The 21757-nt window shown below is 37.6% G+C and overlaps 1 protein-coding gene across 1 annotated transcript; it reads right to left on the bottom strand.

Moving 5' to 3' along the window:
• Window positions 1–3309: 3309 nt before the first annotated feature.
• Window positions 3310–20482, bottom strand: p4ha3 (prolyl 4-hydroxylase, alpha polypeptide III). Its single transcript, XM_052107067.1, has 13 exons — window positions 20049–20482; window positions 19517–19671; window positions 19166–19389; window positions 18228–18371; window positions 18083–18134; window positions 17727–17881; window positions 12364–12540; window positions 11061–11125; window positions 8279–8438; window positions 7914–7976; window positions 7700–7768; window positions 6396–6492; window positions 3310–5812 (listed from the first exon to the last, which is right to left on the bottom strand). Exons 1-13 carry the CDS (start codon window positions 20228–20230, stop codon window positions 5742–5744), a joined length of 1614 nt encoding a protein of 537 aa, XP_051963027.1. The 5' UTR covers window positions 20231–20482; the 3' UTR covers window positions 3310–5741.
• Window positions 20483–21757: the final 1275 nt, after the last annotated feature.

The following is a 21757-nucleotide window of genomic DNA, read 5'->3' as shown; positions in this document are numbered from 1 at the left end:
AGCAAATGTAGGTATTCTTGTAGATGTTATACATGTTTATTTGGTAATGAGGGCTGACACGGTTTAATCCATAGCATGTTTTTATTAAGATTCATTTAAAGATTTAAAAAAGAAAAAAGAAAATCTCTCCAAGCACCTCGTGTCACTATTACAAGTGTCCCTTCACTCCTGTCTCTTTTGACTATTGTTGAGTTGAATGAAATCAATCGTTAGAATCAAAAAGTAATCGAAGCATTTTAATCATGTGCGTTTATTCAGGTTATGTTATAATTTATGAATAGTACAGGTCATTCATGTATTTGTCCTCTGAGCTGTGACTGAGGGTCTAAGTTACATCAGGAATGCTGGAAACAGATATACATGTACATGTGAGTTGTAATTAATTAAATTGATCATAGATCAAAATTAAGCAAGAGTTTTATTGTATTTAAGTTTTGGTAAAGAATAAACCTTCTGCACCATTTCATCTAGAAATATTCAGGCCCTAAAAAGTGTGTACGTGGGAGCTGTATGTTATCAATGTTTTGTTCTAGCAGAAAAAAAAATAACATTCAGCATGGGTCTCGATGACATTCAACACTAAGAAGATGAGTCTAATCTTCCTCTTAAGATGCACTATTTTCTTTTTCCTTATTTGTATTCCTCAAGCTCTCCTATAGTGTTTATCTAAATCGATTACAGGAATTGTTGAAGTGATCGGGTGAAAATTATCAGTCACCCACTGGCCCCTTGGGTCTAAAAGAAGGAAAGTCCTGTCGGATATACAATTACATTTGACCCTTATTTGCAGACCAACAGAGACTTTGTGATTCCGGCTAATAAATGTTATGTTTCTAAATAGCATCTGCGTAAATCAACAGTTCACCATAATTGGATAGTTTCTGTGAATATATGGTTAACACAGAAGGCTGTAAAGATGACAACAAATCATTTGCATATGCCTATACTTATGGTTGTCTCTGTAATCCAAGTTAGTTCAAGGTTTGAGCCTCAACTCATTTTCTGTTTCTGTCTTTGGAAATCTGGAGAACTTTATCTTCAGTAAACTATCTATTTATTGAAACTTCAACTTTGACTCCTGGGTCCTGATGTATAAACGTTGCATATGCACAAATGGGCATTGAAATGTGCATGAGCAATTTCCCACGAACACATAGTGATTTCTAAAAAATAAACTTCCCGTAAATATCTGTGCACCGTCCGGACACTCTTGACTGTGCGTACACAATCTTTTACTGCTGTGTGTGAATTGGCGACTTCAGCTGGACAAATAATGATCTAAACAGACTGATTATAAACTCTGATTTTGATTTAATTCACATTTAGAATAAAAAAGTATGAAGTTAATCACTTGAAACTAATTGTAAATAATTGAAAAGGCATTCAAATAGAAGCTGTAAAAGGGAAATATTGGTTTGGGAATCGCTGCGTTTGGAAAACATTCGAGAAGGAACATATAGTAACTATAAATGACAGTGAAGATTTCTTAGTTTGAGATATTTTCTGTTCTATTACAATCATGTACTGAGCTAAGTACAGCTTTTGAATAAAGATGATCTGTAATGCAATGTGCACTTGACTCTGACTGACGTGAAATGGCGGACAGTAACTAAAAGACAGTCAGTAGTAGAATAGACCATTGGAGAGACATGTCTCATCAGAAACAGGATTGCACAATCCTGTACAATCCTGCGGGAAGTAATGCATTTTTTAGGCATGGTAGGATATTATAGTAGTTTTTGTTCAAACTTTTCATCAGTTGTAGCTCCTTTAATTGATTTGCTGAAAATGAAAGTCAAATTTGAGTGGTCCTTATTGTGACAACAGGCATTTGAAAATGTTAAGAGATTGCTTAACACTGCACCTGTCCTTGATGCCCCATGCTTTGGGTCACCTTTTCAGATCCAGGCTGGTTCGATGGTCTCTCTTTTTACAGCCTTACGGTTTAGACATTCGGCATATACGGGGGCGTGGATAATGTCCTGGCTGACACCTTGTCCCGTGCTCCTTGTGATTCTTTCTGGGGTTGATAGCCTTAGAAGCTTGGATTTCCCTCACCTTAAATGTTGCTTTTCTTAGGTGCTTTTTCAAGCACTGCAAGAGAGGGAGATACAGGTGTGAGTTGGGAGAGTTGACTCCGACTCTTACGGAGTTATTTTGAACACCTGGTTTGGATGGGCTGTGGGTATTTAAATGCCTGTTTGTCACCTGTGTAGGCCCAGATGCTCTGTTATTTTCTGTCTGTTTACAGGAATGGTGAGGTGGCAGGGGCCATTGGAACTCTACCATCATGAGATCTTCATTTAGTCTCATCTACCTCATAGCCATAGATGATCTGATCAGCGTTTGAATGTCTTGTTTTTGTTCATTTCTTTATGCTTTTCCCCTAGAGTTTTGTAATAAATACATACTTTGTAACCGTATCTATTTTGTAATCGCCTTTTTTGTTGCAGTTACGAGCCGAACTGTAACAAAATATTTTGAACAAGATGTTTCCATTCCCATTCCCGATGAACAGTATTGGGGAAGAGGGGAGAAACACTGTGTTCTTCCCTCAGAATGACGTCAATCCTAGAGCGCAACTTCCAAAGATTCATACCCTCGTAGTGAGGGCAGTCTGTCTCCATGAGAGCTGCTTGTGCAGCTGTCGTGCTCATCAGGCATTGGGATGTAATGTTTGCAAAGAGAACACTTGTGGAATGACATCTTTAAAAAGACATGTATCATGCAAGCAGCTCTAAAGTTAATATTGTATATACGTAGCCTATATATGTAAAGGATATAGCAACTCCAGACGGAGCGCTGTGTGAAGCAGTTAGGGGTTTTGCTGAAGTGCTGCGTTGATCAATGATGAGCATTTGAAGCGAAGAACCACTTCATCAAGAGCGTCTTCAATTTTGATGTGGAGAACTTGTCACCGGAACACACAGGGGAGCAGTAAGTCTCTTGGTGCAGGCACTGAGCATAGGCGACGAGTTGTCCCGTTCGCGTCTTGCCGAGAACTGTCCACTGTAAGTGTATCTCAATGGTGAAGCAGAGAGAGTTCCAAGACGAAGACTAACTTCCCAGTCTTGAAGAAAATTATGAAGAAATGTTGACTGAGCCCACATATATAGGCAGACTGAGCACCTAAATTACTCATTGCCAATCAGAGGACTGGCATGATTGTATAAGGGTTTCAACAAGGTTGTGTAGAAGGACACTCCCTATAGTGCTTACAGCAATGTCGAGTGAACTGATTAAGGAACTGCTTTGGAACACAAGGTGAAGTAAATTATTCAAACAGGTTTCCGGCCAAGAGCTTTATCTTAAGTAATATCTGTTACTAAACAGCGCAGAACATTTTTTATTTGTGGTTCTGCTTGCCACTTACCAACTCAGTAGGGAAAGACAGAAGATAAAAGCTGCTTTAATATATAAAAAATATAATTTATTTTATAATCACAATTACAATAACAACAAGAGAAACTGGAGAGTTTCAGAAAGCAAGGCATGTAACTCTGGGTAGCATATTGAGGAATCTCCAGAGGTGGGAGCAAGTCACCCACGTGCATAGAAGCCCATACCTTGAAGTCCAGAGTCAAGTCTCAAGTAAGCACTGCATACAGTCAAAGAAGAGAAGTCTGTCAGTGGTTCACCTCAAGCAAAACAGTCATGCTAATAGTCGAGTTAAGTCAGTACAAAACAGAATCAAGTATAGAGGTAATACAACTTATGTATTTTCCCCAAAGGACTTGTGGATTCCCTCTATTATACTGTTGTGACGAGGAGGAGGGCGTGGCCGGGCCGTGATGGAGCACGGCCAGTGCTGAATCACCTGATCAGCGGGAGAACGAAATAAAGGGCAGCCGGAGACGCCGGTTCGAGAGAGAAAGACGCATGTGGCCACGTCGCATGTGTATCTGTGTTTGTTTATGTTTGTTTTAAGTTTGACATTGAAACTTTGTTCAGCCGGTTCCTGCCTCCTCCTTGCCCATCCTTGAACTGTTAGAGTGGATCAAACACAGGCACACATGCAACGCGGCCGCATGCACCTCAATCTCACAAACCAGCATCTCTGGCTTCCCTTTATCTCACTCTCCTGCTGATAAACTGATTCAGCGCCGGCTGTGTTCCATCACGGCCCGGCCACGCCCTCCTCATAGTCACAACTGTACATACATATCTTATAACTATATTAATATTTGAAAATGGTTGAAGTGTACCAAATTAACTTTTCTCCCAAAATGCTTGCTGGTTTAATTTTGTACAACATTCCATAAATTGCATCAAAAATTCAGTCTACATTAACATCTACAAAAATTGTATTCTAAATTGTTTTGCTTTTACAGAAGATCAAGTTTGACAAAATGATGTCACCTGAGTTTCCGCTAGAAAAAAACTTCATCCGTCACTATATGACTTAAGTGTTATTTGTTTTCAAATACAGGTTTACTGTTTGGTGGACATGATTTTCCATAGTGTAAAATTACAGGCATTTGTATTTACTATAGATGTACTATGAACATCAGGCTGGACCAGGGTTGGACACCATGCAGGACAAGAGCTGGATCTGGCAGGCTCTTGAAACCTCAGGATATGTATCCCAAATTAAGACAGGGAAACTAACAGAATATTATTAGCACAGATGCCATTCACTTTAAAACAGGATTATAGAATATGAGATGTGTTTCCGGTTCCGACAGACCTGACTAATGCAGCATAACTATGAGTTGATAGATAAATTCAGATAAGGCAAGTGTATGTCTGGCTGAAAAATTAGTCTTTAGTCTAGACTTAAACTGAGAGTGTGTGTCTGAGTCCCGAACCATCTTTGGAAGACTGTTCCATAGTTTAGGAGCCAAATAGGAAAAGGATCCACCTAATTTTGCGAATTGTTAGTGAACGTGATGGAATATAGCGTGATAGAAGTTCACATAAGTACTGTGGAGCCAGACCATCCAAGGCTATGTAAGTAGTTAGAATTATTTTAAAATGAATATGAAATTTAACAGGTAGCCATTGTAGCGACACTAAGATTGGGCTGATATGATCAATGCACTTTGCATGCCATTTTTAAAGATATAATTATCAAGTTGCATCCTGACATTGTGAAAAGGCTGACTCAGAATGAATTATTGCTGATTTTAATTTTGTTTGCTTGCACAGCCACATGTGTAGAATTTTTCTGAGTCAAAAGATACTACAGGATACATACAAGTATACAAACCGCTACACAAATGCTCAAGTGGATGAATTATTGTCTTTTTTCTAAGTTGTATTGTAATTGTAATTATAAGAACAGATTTTAAATAGTTTGTTGTCAGAACACCCGTTCTCTAAAACTACATCAAACAAATCAACATTACACAGTCATGTAAACATCTGTATTATCCATATTCATCATATATCTGGGCACCTGGAAAGAAGGAAAAAGTGGTCAGCTTGCCTTTAGGGCTACTTGCTAAAGGAATCCCCAACACACACACACACACACACACACACACACACACACACACACACACACACACACACACACACACACACACACACACACACACTCCCTCTTTTTCCCAGTGCTCTTTAGACCTCCATGAAAATTATCCATGTAGGGTCTAAAATCACTTATGAAGGACAGTGGCAGCTCTCGACTGCTTTCCCCTTTCATTGTCAGCTTTTAATTCCCCCTCTAGCCTCTGTTGTTCCTTTATGGTGATTGATTCTTGTATTCCAAGTGGTTCAAGACCCTTCTTTTATTCCCTTCACTCCTCAGGATTGAGGCTACAACGTCGCCGGAACTCCTGCCCATACTCATGAACCCACTTATTGGCAACTGTTGGGAAAAACATGGTTGTGTATCAGAATAAAATTTTGGTTTGTAACTTAAGTCACATGTAACACCATGCACAAGGTACAAATGCTAACAATAACACATCAGAGGATTATGCAACAATTCTAATTTGTGATCCACAATATCTTATCCCTACTTGACATTGGATAACAATTGAGCAACAAAAAACATAATCACGTTAATAATTGTGACTTAAAAACAGCAATGTTGAGCAGACTCAAGCTGGGGAAATACAAAACTGAACACACTTCTCCCGAATAAACAGAGATAATGTAAATTTGAATAAAAATGTTTAATATGCCCTGCTTATCTAACTCATTGAGAAAAACTAGGGTAACCAATGAGGGAAAGAATAAGGCAGTTGCAATTTAAAAGTAAATAATTAGTAATGATTTAAAGTTGTTGTTAATGAAAAACTGCGAATTCATTGAAGGTTAAAAATTGTCTGCCAGAATTTCATTGAAATTCATCTCTTTTTAATAATACCCAAATACTAAAAACACTTATTAGCTCAATTCTTTCTTTGGGTTGATAAATAAGAAATCATATAGTACAACAATCATACCCCACTTATCGCCAACAATGACTGGACAGCCAGCATGAAGAGTGTCCTGATTTCCTTGTCCATTTCTATAAAGATTCCACCAGAAGAGAGCAGCATTCTGGGATGGAGGCAGAGGTGATATGGTTAAAAAGAAATCTACCAAAATACAGAAGTACCCTTACAAGATAATTTGGATACTGTGTCAGTAGCTGACACTATGGGAGCACCTCCCAGGGGCAGTGACCTGGAAATCCCATACTATCATGTCAGTTTGATTGCCTGGTTACACCTGACGCTCCGCCCCATGTTTACATCATCATGGGCATAGAAACCAGAGCCCAGCTACACACCATCAGAATTTTCCTCTTTCAAGACATCTGTAGACATCTCTTGTGCTCTGGAACCCTTAACCAGCTTCACTGTTTGTTCTCAGAAAGAACAAGTTTATTCATCTCCCTGCATGCTCCAGCAAAGAAGCACCACTTCGAAAGCACTTCCTTGTTTGCAGTGTGTATACATTGCACTCCAAAATGAGCAAATTGAAGCAAACTAAAAGAGTCACTTGCTGAAACAATGTCTTTTTAAAGACGGCACATATTTTGCAAGTGTTTTCAACCTTCTGAGCGATACATCCCTGTGTCCGATGGACACAAGCTCAGTTTTTTTTATTCTTGGTCCTAGCTCACACTGAAGTGATGTCTGATTGTGTTCATTGCGAAAGCATGAAGCTCAGGACGATGTGCTCGCAGCTCGCTTTCATTAAGAAAGCGAAAGCTGATCCCTCTCCCCCCAATTTTTCTCCTTCTGTGTCTCCCGAGGGACCACATAAAAGAGGGGAGCTTTGAGGAGAATTTTGTCACCGGCTCAAGCCTTGCGCACCTCTGTTACTCATTTAGAGCTTTTTCTCCCATGCAGCTTCCCTTGATGAACTTTGCCTAAAGATTGATGTGCATGGTTTGAGATATATACATATATTCATACACAAACGCACGCACGCACACACACGCACGCGCACATATATATGTGATAATTTTATGTTATTAAAGCAGTAACACACTCAAGGATAGCAGAAAGGGGCATGACATACTGTAATTATCTGTTGGGTACTATTTACATGAAGCAAACTCCGGTCACAGGAATTATGTCAGTAATGTATATCCAGAAGTGGATCCACACCTAGAAAAGTATTGGTACTTCAACTTTAACAAATATATCCCTTTGGAATACTGGTCCCATAGACTTCTATTCTGCACGATTTTGGCTTTAAAAAAAAAATACCCAGGGATGAGAGAAACTTGAGAAGAATAATGTATGGTATCCTCTACCTCCACTACAGGAACACTGAAGTTGGCATAAATAAAGGCTGTGCATCCTCCTGCTTCCACAGAGCTCAGCTATAGAGGATAAGGAAATAGTAATTAAGTTATGAAGCAATGTATTCAAATTACATATCTGTGCTTTCTCTCACACTATACGATAAAGGTGTTCTCTTTGGATTAAGAAAGCCAGCAAGCAAAAGCTGAACTATTATTCACTTACATATAGCATGAACGTAGCCACTCGATTTCCAGTTTTTAGTTTGTACAATGGGCTGGAGTCAGACTGCCAAAAAATAAAATAATAATATTATAAGATTTTTAAAATTACTCTGAATAAAAACAAAAAAGAATGTTTCTGGAATGTTCTGAAAGTTTTGGAAAAATCATAGTGAAAGAAAATCCAATGGGACATTTACTAATGTCACCCTGTTTTTTCATATTTACAGTTGAAAGTATTTTTTTTATCGATTATTAATGAAGATGTATTTAAAAGCATACAAAGAATTCAAGAATCTGACATCACATTGTGCTTGTTACGGTCATACTCTCACTTTTGAGTTTTAAAGAGCAATTAACTGTACTCACTGTGGCATGGTCAAAATGAGGTTCATAGTGTCCCCCAATGCCGTAGTTAACAACTTGGAGGTATTCAGCATAAGGAGGCTGCACATTCAACCCAGTGACCATAGTAATGCGCTGGTCCAACTTGCCCACAACTGCATGAGTTGTCTCTTTAAGCCAAGCACTGAAAGATTATAAACGAAAAATATAATGTGACAGCCACCTCACAATCAAACTAAAGCACAGATAGAGGACAATTTATGTCATGCCATTACTCAAACCTTTTTCCTGCTAAAGAATAACTAATACCTAATATGCTATTTTATTATACAGTCATTTTATAAGTAAACAATGAAATTGTATAGATATTCCAAAGTGTGCTTTCATACATAAATAATAATAAAAAGGTGTTTTTATTGGTGGTCTAAAAAAAAAATAAAAAAATACTTTAGAGGTTAAGTAATTAACGTTTTTCAGGATGAAATAAACAATTAAGAAACAGATAAAGCACGATTTGAAGAAGAGTTACAGTGTTTTCTTACATTTCATCGAAGGAAAATTCACCCAAAAATAAAAATTCTGTCACAATTAACTCAAGAACTTGCATTGTTTTTAGCGATAAACAAACACATTTTTGCTTGAACACGCAAACCTCTGTAAACAAGCTTCTCTCACAGCGCTCATTAACACAACGGAAGTCATGATTTATGCTGGAAAACAACTAACATTTTATGTTCATCATTTGCTTTCGGAAGATTTGGAATATAATGCATGAGTCCCACAGACTACATTTGTGATACTTTTGGGTTCTTTTTTTTTTTTTTACTTAAGTGCAACATGATCACATGGGAACTCAACATGTTGCATCTTAATGTTCCAGTACCCAACCATTGACCATATTCTGCTGAGTTACTGACAAGTGCCACCTCACAGACATATTTGCAGCAACTCATGTGTGTTTACCTTTTCCTGAGGTGCAATTGATAGCATGTTGCGAGTATCCTCAAAGACACAGGTTCTGATCCCATGGACACCATGAATAATTAAGTTCACATGATCAGTGATTAATGTGAGGTTGCATTTTCCCTCTAAGATTACATTTTATCCACTGACAGGTAAGTTTAGTGTTGGGGATTGGATTGGGTTATGGAGTATAGTTAATACAATATCTGTTCTTGTTGCCAGTATTACATAATTTATAACAAAAAACATTGCTTTAGTGCCACTCTATTGACATTTCACCAGGAAACTGGACCTCACATGTGCCCTTACTTTCAACAAAACTTCCCGATTTGGCCACCGGGGATGAGTGGCTTGAATATCGGAAAGTACAGCCCGATTTCAGTTGAACAACTTTTGATCTAACGTCAACTGTGTCGGGGTTCCGGCATTTGTGCCGGCTCATACTGTTGTTTGTTTTTCTCTCTCCCTCGTGTCTCACAGTTGGAGCCCGAACGCTTGATCGCCATTTCCACGGGAACACGGATCATTCCTGGGGAGGTGCTGATCATGGCAATGATGTACTCGCCCATTCCTCCTGCTTCTCTCTGATTGCACTCCCTAATTATTCCTTGTGTTTCCTCTCTTTCTTTGCCAGTTTATTGTTTGCGGTCAAGTGTATGGTGCTCTCTTGTTTAGTTGGAGCTTGCCTAGTTGGAGTGTCTGTTGGTTGCCTGTCTCTAGAGGTGTGGTTACCTTCCCATTTACCGTCGCCTTCACCTGTACTGTTGCCCAATTCCTGTGGAGGAGGATTCCTCTATCTCTGCCCACGTCTCAGGGGAGAATCTCGTCTGGGCTTTGCTTCGCACCACACCAGCTTCAACGGTGCTCACACTTATCATACTAACACACTCTTTCCTTAGCCCATTGAGCTGCTTATGTTTGACTCTGATCTCTGCAGCCAGTGCACCGGCAGTGCAAATGAGGACTGCGCCTGTCCTTATTTGAGTGACTGTCATTAATAAATTAATTGAACTGCTTCCCTCTGCGTTTGGGTCCCTTTGTCTCCCCTCACACTCTGACAGACTGAATTATATTATTTACTATTCATTGAATGAATTATAGTATCTATATATATATATAATTAAAATGTATCTCGCTTTGTCCACTCATCACAATGCATTCTGGGATCGCTTACCCAGGGAAGGATACATATGATGCTCCCTTAGAATTTGCCCAAAATTAGGAATCTTATTAGGCAGAATAAATAAGATTCCATTTTCCCATAAGGGCCACCTATGGACGTTCTTTACCGTGTTCCGTGTCATCTCGCAGTCAGCCTTTCAAAGTATACTCTGCTGACTGAGAGCAAATATGAGCACGTTCGGTGCATTACGACTTCTTTATGATACTCTGATAGTACAGTCAACAGCAAGTGCATTGTGCACAGATGAGGACTGTCTGCGTGTCGAGAAAGTCTGGGCTATACATGGGCTATACGTGTCACGCACGTTCCGATTAAAACACGGGCAACCAAGGTATACTTTGGTCTTAAGTAAGTAAACATGGGTTTAATTCACTTGAAGGTAATATGACAGAATTTACATTCAAATGAATTTCATCAACTCTATGATTGTACTACAGAGTTTCATTTGCCACACTAAATCAACAATCATCATAATCAGTGAGGCAAACAAATTTAAAATTAAAGTGTGGGGCAATACACGTAATTAAGGGGAAAATTTTCCCCCTTTTCTTTTGTCAGCTTTTAGGAGTACACAAGCACATAGATGGCTTCAAAGCAAACATATAAGGAGGACTAAAAGCAAATTTGAATTGAATGGGTCTTTAATACAATTAATTGTACCTCTTGCTGATGCGATATTCTGCAGTTGCCTGATTTACTCCTGATGCCACTACTGATCTTCTTAGCTGAGAGAAATGTGAGGAAATGCAAAAGAAACATGTTCTTTATATTTAATCACAACTGTACACATTTGAAGGGACATACAGTGAGAGACCCAGGTAAAACAAAAAAAAAATATATATATATATATATATATATATATATAAAGATCAAAACAAAATCTCAAAGTTTTTTTAATGAGGGAATTTCATTTGGAAGAACAAAATGAAAGAACTTAACTACTGGCAAGGACAAAGACTTTTAATCCTGCAAAAAATAAAGCAATGATGGAACATATGATTTAATGTTCAGACTTCCCCCACAAAAACAACACTCTGGGTGGAATAACTGACGAGCTGAGAGCACAGCTGATCCTGACCACATTACTTATTCACAAAATGTGCTCTTCATCTTCTTCTCCTTCCAACTCTGTTTTAAGCTGTATTAAATTGTGTGGTTAAATATGTCTGGAAAACAAGCAAAGGCTAGCCCACAAAATTTTGGGACTCTCTCAAGAACATCACTTGATACAGACAATTTGAAGAGTCTCTCCATGTTGTGGCCAGTCAGTAACTGGCAAGCTTAGTTTCCATGAGTTTTAGCAACATGAGATCTGAAAATATGTCTACAGAGGACACACAAAAAAAAAACACTGAAAGCACAACAACCTCAGCCAAGAACTGTCAACAAGAGCTCAAGTCTTTGCCTTTTTTAGCCTTTGCCTTAGTATTTTTTCTTCAATATTTTGTACTTAATTAAATCCAAATCTTACCAAAACAGTCACAGTTATTTGGAGAGTTCTTGTCCAATTTCACACACTCCTGCTTGTTAAAGAAAATTATATGATTCATGCTATGTTGCATTATTTAATCGATTGATTATCAATCATATGAGTCATAAGTCACATTCACACCGCAGCGGTGTGACTTACTCTTCTTTCTCCATAGAGATTTACTCTACCCTACAAAGCCACAACACAGTAACTATGCCAAGACTAAAACGAATGGCTTAATAGTTTTTTTTATTATTATCATTTTTGTGGAGCCAAATGTGGATTACCAAATATTCTTGCTCTATTTTCTCAGAATCTAAGCATAGCTGAGCCAAACCCATCTGTCACAGGACATATCATAGTCTAAGGGACACTTTTCCTGTCATAAATTTGACAAAAAAGTGTAGTTACAGTATTTTACCTGTGCACAGCAGTATCACATTTCCAATTCCATATTTCCACATAAAGGTTTAATGAGAACAGTACACTTACCCCTGGCACTGCAGAGTCTCTGATGCTTTTTGCCTCAGCATGGGTGACAAAACCATGGAAAAGCACAACATAGGGGTCCAGACTGATCAGCTCTCGCTTTATTGGTTGCAGAAGGAGACCAGGATTGCCATTGGTTAAATAGTCACAGAACAACCTGGGGTTCTCATAATGTTTTGGCTGTGAGAAAAAGTGCATCTGAATTGTATTACATTTTTACTCTAACAGAGAAAAACTACACCATCTATCTCCTGTTCTGCAGCAAATCCGTCATAACTGCCAAGCTTATACATGTGTATATGCCATTAAACATGTTACATACTGTAGGTAATGATACTTTATTTTTAAGGATCTAAAACATGTACATATTCCAAAATGGGTATAGAGCATGACTCAGGGCTGAAACAAACACTCTCACAGGACTCCTTAAAAGGATAGTTCACCCAAAAATAAAAATAGTCTCATTTCCTCACCCTCAAGCCATGCCATCAGATGTTTATGACTTTCTTTCTTCTGCAGAACACAGACAAAGATATTTAGAAGAATATCTCAGCTCTGTAGGTCCATACAAAGCAAGTTCATGGTGATCAGCACTTTAAAGCTCCAAAAAGCACAAACAGTCATAGTAAAAGCAATCCATATGACTCAAGTGGTTAAATGATTTCTTCTAAAGCTAAACAAACGATTTAGGTGAAAAAGGTTTAGGGGGGTGAGTGTAACGGGAGCCAGCTGGTAGATAGCTGTGCAGTGTGTAAACCTCACTCTCCTGACCTCAAGAGGTGCACTAGCGACTGAAGCTAGAGGCTGCAGCCTTTAGCCTCCTTGTTAGCGCACCCGCCTCCCACGCCGGAGACGTCGGTTCGAGTCCCGTTCTGAGTGGGGCGATTAGGACCTGTTACACATAGTCCACAGATTTATTTGTAAGGTGTTGTGGACAGTATTTTTATAGAGTCTGTAACTGGTTCTTTATGTTGGGGGTGTCTGACAGAACATTGGATTGCTTTAAAAAACTGATGCAGAAGAGGAAACTGTTGAATGCCGTGAACTACATGTTGCGCACCCACAATAATCTTACATGTACACTTAGGAAGCACTTCGGTTACACTGAATCACATTACTGTGCTCAGGATGAGCATACGTGGTGTCGTGCCCAAGACCGTCTCTTATGAAAGAATATATATGAAGAAGAATTCCAGCAACATGATTTGAATCTATGGAAAAACCCATTCTTTCAGTCTGGAATGTGTCAACATCAAAAATGACAGGCCATCAGCCGGAACCCCCACACAGTTAAACCAGGCTGTTCTGTGTAAGGTTACAAGGACCATCAGATTTGCACAACTCTAAGACATTCCTTAATCCAGAAACATCTCATACAAAGTCACAGTACTTTGCTGAATCAACCTTCCAAAATGTACAGAATGCATTTAAATCCACAGATCATACAATACCTAGTTTTGCAAGGCATTCAGACTATTGCTTTGAACTATGGTAACTTGTATAACTGACAAATTAATGATTATAGCCTGATGTACCCCTTTAAAATGTGTGTAATGTTTCATCCATGTTGTAAAACCCATGAATTAACCAGTATTACTTTGTAACCAGGGATTTTCATGTTTTGTTACATACACATATAACATCCATGAAAATCATGTCATGTTTAGTATGCAAGCGTTTGCTGGAGTATGCAGAGAAATCTGATGACAACGAATATCATGTCTCTTGTACCATTCTCAAGATATATATGATTATGATTAAATATGCACTATTTTTTAGCTGGAAATGTTTAAGACTCTGGAACCATAAATCGACTGTCGGAAAAGACAGTCCAGTTGACCATGTGACTCTGAAAAGTCACTTCTGATTGCCGCAGGACACCTTTGGGGATGCGTCCAATTTCAGTTCAAATATTTCCTAACAGGAATTACACGCTCTTCTCTCTTGCCTCTGCTCCTTGCTCTTCTCTCTTCTGCCTGCACGTGCTGGTCCCTCCGCTGACTGCCAGATCCGTGCCATGTGAGGCCCAAGGAAGCTCGGGACTCGACGTCCCAAGAAAGCTCATCAATCTCTATGGTCTACAAACCCATGAGAAAGCCTCGCTTCAAAGCTAACCCCATAATTCATACAGACAATAACTTAGATCATACAAAGATTAAAAACATTGACGAAACAAACTTTCAACCAAGCGCCAAGAACCAAACAACACAAAGAATGCAAGGAAACACCACAAAGACATGCAAGTACATCTCCAATAATATGCTCGATGTGCTGGTGTATTAATTCAATAATTTGGTAATCCAATAGCAAATCGATGTAGACACAAAGAAGGATGAAATGGTTCTTAAGGTATTGTCAACAGACTCCATAAAGTTCATTTTCACTGTACGGATCATTTATTTCAAATTCTGTCACTTTTCACCATCCTGTCTTATGTATTGGATTAGATTTATGTTTAGAATAGTAATAAAGTTTGCCTGTGTTCAAAGATGACTTGACTGTGGTATATTTTGATAAATAATCTCATCCCTGTTTCTGAAAGATTTAGCTTCAAAGCTGTACCTAAATATGTGTGATATTATTCTCAATAAACCATGAGAATAATATCACTTCTATAAGTTAATTAATCATAATTCACTTATTAAAAGTGAATTCCTTACAGTAGAAATTGTGAGTGGATAATCGTAATGGTGGAGAATCTATTAAGAAAAATAATCTAGTTATTTGTCATTTATCTCATTTATAATGGTTGTCGAAACGACTAATTCTGTTATACATTTCATTACCTAATAAGGTACAATAAGGACAGTTTAATTTAGTCCATAGCTCACATACTTCAAGACCCTAAATTCCATTCTAAATTTAGCCTACCAAATATCCTTACATATAATGGCGTGAGAATGAGGGCAATTTAAATTCACTTCTAAATGTCACATTTCCTTTATTCTCTACACTTATTACCTCCTTTTTTTATTTGTATTTATTTTTTGTGTGATTTTTAATTACAGTTTTCTTATTATAGGGCTTTCCTTAGTGTCCCCATATCCCCAAAAATATGTCTACTTAAGTGTAACGATGCTGGCAATGACAGGCAGATGAAGACGATGATGATGTGAAGAACCAGTGAAGTGCAGTTTATTTATGAATGAATGATCGATCCAAACAATGTGAAATCCAAACGTGAACAAAAACAAAATATGAACTTGACTTGACTAGAAAACTAAACAATTTTACATTAACACACAATACTTGACAAGAGGCATTGGCAAACATGAGGGCTTAAATACATGGACAAGGGTAACATGACAACCAATCAACAGACAAAACTATAAACAAGATAACAAGACTAATAAACTTAAACCAATGAAAATACAAGACTGCTAACAAGATACTTAAATAATGAACCAATGAAAACAAGATGCATGAAAAGTTCACATGAGGGAACAGGAAATCACATGACAAAAAAACAGGAACTAACTTCCTAAATAAATTTTTCTCAGAAGGTAATCTAACCGTCAAAAACTCCATCCCTAGAAGGCGCGATGTGAAGCAGGAGGAGAATTTATGTACCAAAAAGTATTTTGCATATGATGTTCCTGTGCTTCCTCACTCTATCGTACATGGAAAGCTCCCTCTGTCCTCCATCCTCACCTTGTTGTGGTGCATTTAGATAATTAATACGTCCTTAATGATGGCGGACTTTGATCGGTTTCCGAGTCACAGGCTCGAAGACGGAGGAGCGAGGTAACGAGGATGAACAATTTAAGAAATGAGAAGCATCCAAGAGAGCGCTGTTCACAAGCTTCATTGGTTTTGGTTTCATTTAAACATACAGCATGCTTGCATCACGCAAGAGTCCCCTCGTGGACTAGCATTGGAGAGCATCCAGAAGTAAACAATTATAGTGAAAAGGACTTTATATTGATCTGTTTTTCACCCAAAGTGATTGTTTTGCTTTAGAAGACATTCATTTAACTGGAGTCTTATGGATTACTTTTACAATGATTCTTGGTGCTTTTTGGAGCTTTAAAGTGCTGATCACCATCAGCTTGCATTGTATGGACTTACAGAGCTGAGACATTCTTCTAAAAATCTTCATTTTTGTTCTGCTGAAGAAAGAAAGTCACACATCTGGGATGGCATGACGGTGAGTAAATGATGAGATAATTGTTTTTATTTTTGGGTGAATTATCACTTTAAACAAAAGGAGTCCGTACAAACAACTGATATGGCTTTTCGAGTCTATGGCATCAAATTATCATTAAATAAGTTGTTAATAACCACAAGAAATGATCTGACTTATAAAAAATAACTACAGGAGTTTAAAGAGAGGATTAAATTGTTCCTCAATGTCCCTGAATGCAAGTTACTCTAATCAGCAAACAGAACTAATCAGCCAAAGAGGAGGTATGGGGCGATTCACAGTACTTTTCTAAAAAGTCTAAAGCAACCTAAGAAGATTGTTTGTGTGCTTGTAAAAAAACAAAATTATATAACAGAGCAAATGCAAATAAAGTCTCCCTAATTTAATAAACTCAAAATCAACCTAAAAAAAATTTATTAAAACCAATTTATCTGTCCAGTGTGTCCTTATGCTGTAAAACTTTATTTAACATTACAACAAATACGAATACAATTTCCCTTTGTCCTATTTACAGCAGGACATATTTCTGTGTTTTTCTCTATGATCCAAAACTGAAGCATTTTCCTTTTTACACTTCTATGTATTTCTTTTTTTTTTTGTCAGTCCTAGGTGAAATTCTACTAAGCATCATACATGATTGCCACAACCTTTTTTTTTTTTTTTGCATTTTCTCTGATTCCACACACATTCAATTATATTTTTGCACAAAACCGTCCATCTGCCTGACCTCAATGTTTAGAGAAGCTCTCTGAATTGGTCTGAGCATAAACTCAGATATGCTTCAATGACTCATATTCGTTTTAGAAGCCCTCTTTGTGGATGGAGGAATATAATAACGTTCATGTGCTGTCCCACTATAATGCTTTAGAAATGTATTAAGGTAGCCAATTGATTGTGCTTTTATTTTAAGGTTGATCAGATTATTTTACGTAAAATATTTCTGCACTGTTTTAATGCAGTGTAATGATGGTATCCATTTAGGATTAAATGCAGAGGCCAGTGTCTTTGGTTGTGGTTTACTCCATTTAGGATTTGAAATCATACTTACTTTTGAGTGTCAATATCTGAATACTTTACTTTTATACTAACATATAATATTTGTAGAACAAATTATACTAACATCTGCCACAGATAGCATTGAACATCAAAATAAAGCAAAAGATTAAATACTGGTGAATACTACATTGATCATGCTAAGTAGCGTAGCATACTGGTACAGTACCTGAGATCCTTTTGTTTGGCAAAGTTTTTCATAGACAGTCCTGGTTCTGAGATAGGTGGTGTTGGGCCTGTGTGTTGGGCTAGTGATGAGGGGACTTTCAACAAGGAGCTTTTCATACTTGTTGACATTTAAAAGTATCCTTCTGTTCGTGGGATCTTGAAAAAAAGATTGAAAAATTCATTAGGATTAAAAAAAAAATGCTTGAATGTTGTTCTAAAAACAAACTTAATTCGAAATATATTGTAGATAAATTCATCTTTCTTTATCCATCAAAAATAAATGATTCTGTTTAGCAAAGTAAGTTTCTCTCATTGTCTTATTGATGTTGGCTGGTAGTTTTGAATACAGAGGTTTACCATGAAGCAATAGTTCCTGGGAGAGACTGAGGGCGGATGATATGTTTCCTGTCTAAAAAAACATTGAAAAGTTAGCCAACAATTTCACGTTCTACACCAAATTTACCAGATCATGAAAATCTATTCTTTTTAAGAGGTACTAAACCTTGAAATGGGAGAAAGCTAAATGGTCAAGGGCATTTTCAAGTGTCCCTTCATGTTCTGGACTCCATTTAGTTCCTCGTAACTGCTGAACAGCCTCCTCAAACCACTGCGCAGAATGGTAGTAATCTTCCAGATCATACGCCACCTACAAAAGATTTTCATGACATGAGCAATCCACAGCCAAAACATTTAAAGGGATAGTTCACACAGAACTGAAAATTCTGTCATCCTTTAGTCACCCTTAAGTTGTGCCAAACCTATATGACTTTCTTCTGTGGAACACAAAAAAGCTAGCCTCAGACACAATTCTCGCAAAAAAGATGCAATACAAGTGAATGGAGACTGAGAATGAACATTCCGTTTTAAACTACTCTCCATTTGTTGAAGAATAAAAGTCATATTGGTTTGGAACGACTTGAGGGTGACTAAATAATAACAAAATTATCATCAGGCATGATCAGATGTGATCCTTGCCAAATGGTTTAAGCCATTTGGTAGTCGTTAGCCCATTCATTATTCACCACAAAAGAGGGACCAGTAACTAAACAAATTGAGCAGTATGGAATCTCCATCAGGAAGTAAAAGTGTGCTCAAGAGGGAACACACTCTTTATACATTTTTCCAGAGGCTTTCCCAGAAACCTTTGAGAGCATGTGCAGGGTTACTTATCCTCTCATGGAGTCAAGCTTGTGACAAACTAGATTGCTAGAAATCACTATTTTTCATGCTGCATCATTATCTGCACACATATTTATGAGCAGACTTGGATGTGATTAATAAGTGATTAATTCCTATGAGATGAAGATCCAGCCCTTTCAGTCTTCTAGTAAAAGCTGTTTTATTCTACATGTAGGTGCACCTTAATAGCACAGTGTTAAAATAACACATGAAAAAAATACAATGTGCACCTTTAAATAAAATTGTGTACATGCGTCCTACCTTTCCAATCAGGAAGCAATCGTCCCCAGAGAGTGTGTCAGACAAAAGGGGGTTGTAAACGTCAACAGCATTTCCATTTTTCATTTGCTGGAAATGACCTCTCACGAGCCCCTCTACACGAAGATCATACACATCCTGAAGTCGCATCAGCCCCTGTGCTGCTCCCTGAAGGTCCTCCAGCTTGGGTAAGCTGCCTTCCATCGTACTGTAGCCATCCCTAAGGGCTGCAGTAAAACAATAAAATGGGGGTTGCGAAGGGCAGAGACATAAGCACACAGAAGAAAAGTGGATGAAAATCTTGAGAATCTTGAGGCTTGAGATGAAGGTTTTTCTTGAAGATTTACAAATTACCTTGAAGGTTTTCTTTGGCTTCATTGCTGTAAACCACATTGAACCATTCAGACTGAAGTCTTTTGACCACTTTGAATGCAGCAACAGGATTAGCTATTGTAGATGATGGTCCACTGTATATCCCAGTATGTAATGCTGTAACTCTTGAAAAGAACCTGTAAGATTTAATAGAATGGATTATTATTACATTTGTTGGAGTAAGAGCATGTTTTTACATGCTTTAAATGTGACTCAGGTGACACTTAAATGCCCCTTGCAACAACAATTTACTATAGTTGAAGACACAATCCCATACAGTTATTGTATGGCTATAAGGCTACCATTAAGCCTTACAATTATATAAGATATCCTTCAAAGTTTCAGAAGATTAAATACATTATGTTTTCGATATGCTTGTGTCAGTAAAAAAGTTTTCACCGCTTTGGAGTAATAATAATAACTGCAGTAAAGAGATCCTGATTCAAGCTTTTTGGCATCTAACAATAAACGTGGTAAACCGATTATATCAATAGATCATATTCCGTTCTCTTACCTTTTAATATCGTTAAGTCTTCGCTTTTCGTGATCTATATATATTTGTAAAAGATCGACGAGTTGTCTTTCTGAGAAAACAGCTTGATTCACGCTCATCATCGAAGTGAACATTTCACCGAATGATTGGTCAGATAGACTGATTGTGTACAAAAATACAAACAGACTAAAATATGAAGACATTTTCTGTCTAAGTTATTCCACAATATTCATACATCAGCATAGCGCAACACGTTCCCACAGTTCATGATGACTCATTAGCATTAAAGCCTAGCTGAGAGTGTGTGTGTGAGAGAGAGAGAGAGCGAGAGAGAGTGAAAGTGAGTGAGTGAGTGAAAGAGAGAGAGAGAGAGAGAGTGAGAGACAGAGTGAGTGAGAGAGTGAGTGAAAGAGAGAGAGTGAGTGAGTGAGAGAGTGAGTGAGAGACAGAGTGAGTGAGTGAGTGAGTGAGTGAGTGAGTGAGTGAGAGAGAGAGTGAGAGAGTGAGTGAGAGACAGAGTGAGTGAGTGAGTGAGTGAGAGAGCAGAGTGAGTGAGTGAGTGAGTGAGTGAGTGAGTGAGTGAGTGAGTGAGTGAGAGAGAGAGTGAGAGAGTGAGTGAGAGACAGAGTGAGTGAGTGAGTGAGTGAGAGAGAGAGTGCTTGCTTTGTAGATTTTATGAAAGCGTTTGATTCAATCAGGCATGAAATATTATACTTTACATTTATTGACAGTGGTGTGGGGGGTTTTGTTTTTGTAAAGAATTTGTTTTTAAAACATTTTTGCAAAAGCCTTTAGATCAAAATGTTTATAAATAATAGGAAATATGTACCTCCACACATACTGTACTGGTTGAACAGGTTTCCTTACATTTCAGACCCCTGTAGCAATCTAGGTTAGGTATTATGGTCAAGAAATTAAATATAAGATCTGAATAGTAAAAAATCCAATATTAGTTCATCAACAGTGTCCACAAAATATCAGAGTATCCCCACCTAGTGGTAAAACAAGGTATGACAATGTTTGGTGTTTGTTAATCACTTTGATTATGTGTCTTTATTGAAATGGATTGTCATACATAAACTATAGTCAAACTTTAAAGTAAGGCTCTATTTTTCAACATTATTTAACATGAACTAACAATGAACAATACTTGTACAGCATTTAATAATCTTGCTTTATGCTAATTTCAACATAGAGTAATACATTTTTTAAATCAAAAGTTATATATGTTAACATCAGTTAATGCACTATAAACTAACCAACAATGAAACATAGTTTTTTATTAACTAACTTTAACAAATTTTAATAAACGCTGTAAAAAATATATTGTTCATTATTAACTTATGTTAACGAATGGACACATATTGTAAAGAGTTTCAAAAATATTTTGGAATCTTGCTTTCCAAAAGTCTTTAAAAAAAAGATTTTTTTTTAGACATAAATATCACAGAGAAGCCTTTCTTTAATACGGCTGCACTTTTTTTTTTCCAAACTGCACTTATTCATCTCACAAAAATTAAACTGAAATCTGTTTGTAATTGTCCACTGTGTCACAAATGTGGAATCATGGTGCTGGTGATCAGGGGCGTGAAACCTTTGGGCCCCAGGCACAGAATTATTTTAGGGCCACCTGACCAATGTGGGTTTGTGATGGGGATAATATCCACTATAAACATTTTAGATGGATATTTAACAGTGCTAATTCATAATATTGTTTTTTTTTTTCAAAC

The sequence above is a fragment of the Xyrauchen texanus genome, chromosome 36 (assembly GCF_025860055.1).
Source record: "Xyrauchen texanus isolate HMW12.3.18 chromosome 36, RBS_HiC_50CHRs, whole genome shotgun sequence".
In the NCBI taxonomy this organism is placed as follows: Eukaryota; Metazoa; Chordata; class Actinopteri; order Cypriniformes; family Catostomidae; genus Xyrauchen; species Xyrauchen texanus.
Note: the sequence above shows the minus strand (reverse complement) of the source record. Positions and strands in the feature narration are given on the sequence as shown.

Coding starts and splice junctions, on each gene's coding strand:
- p4ha3 (XM_052107067.1), bottom strand. CDS start 20,230: ATGTCTTCATATTTTAGTCTGTTTGTATTTTTGTACACAATCAGTCTA. Junction 18,372..19,165: donor ATTGCTTCCTGATTGGAAAG/GTAGGACGCATG, acceptor AATCTTTTGTAG/GTGGCGTATGATCTGGAAGA. Junction 12,541..17,726: donor GCCAAACAAAAGGATCTCAG/GTACTGTACCAG, acceptor TTTTTCTCACAG/CCAAAACATTATGAGAACCC.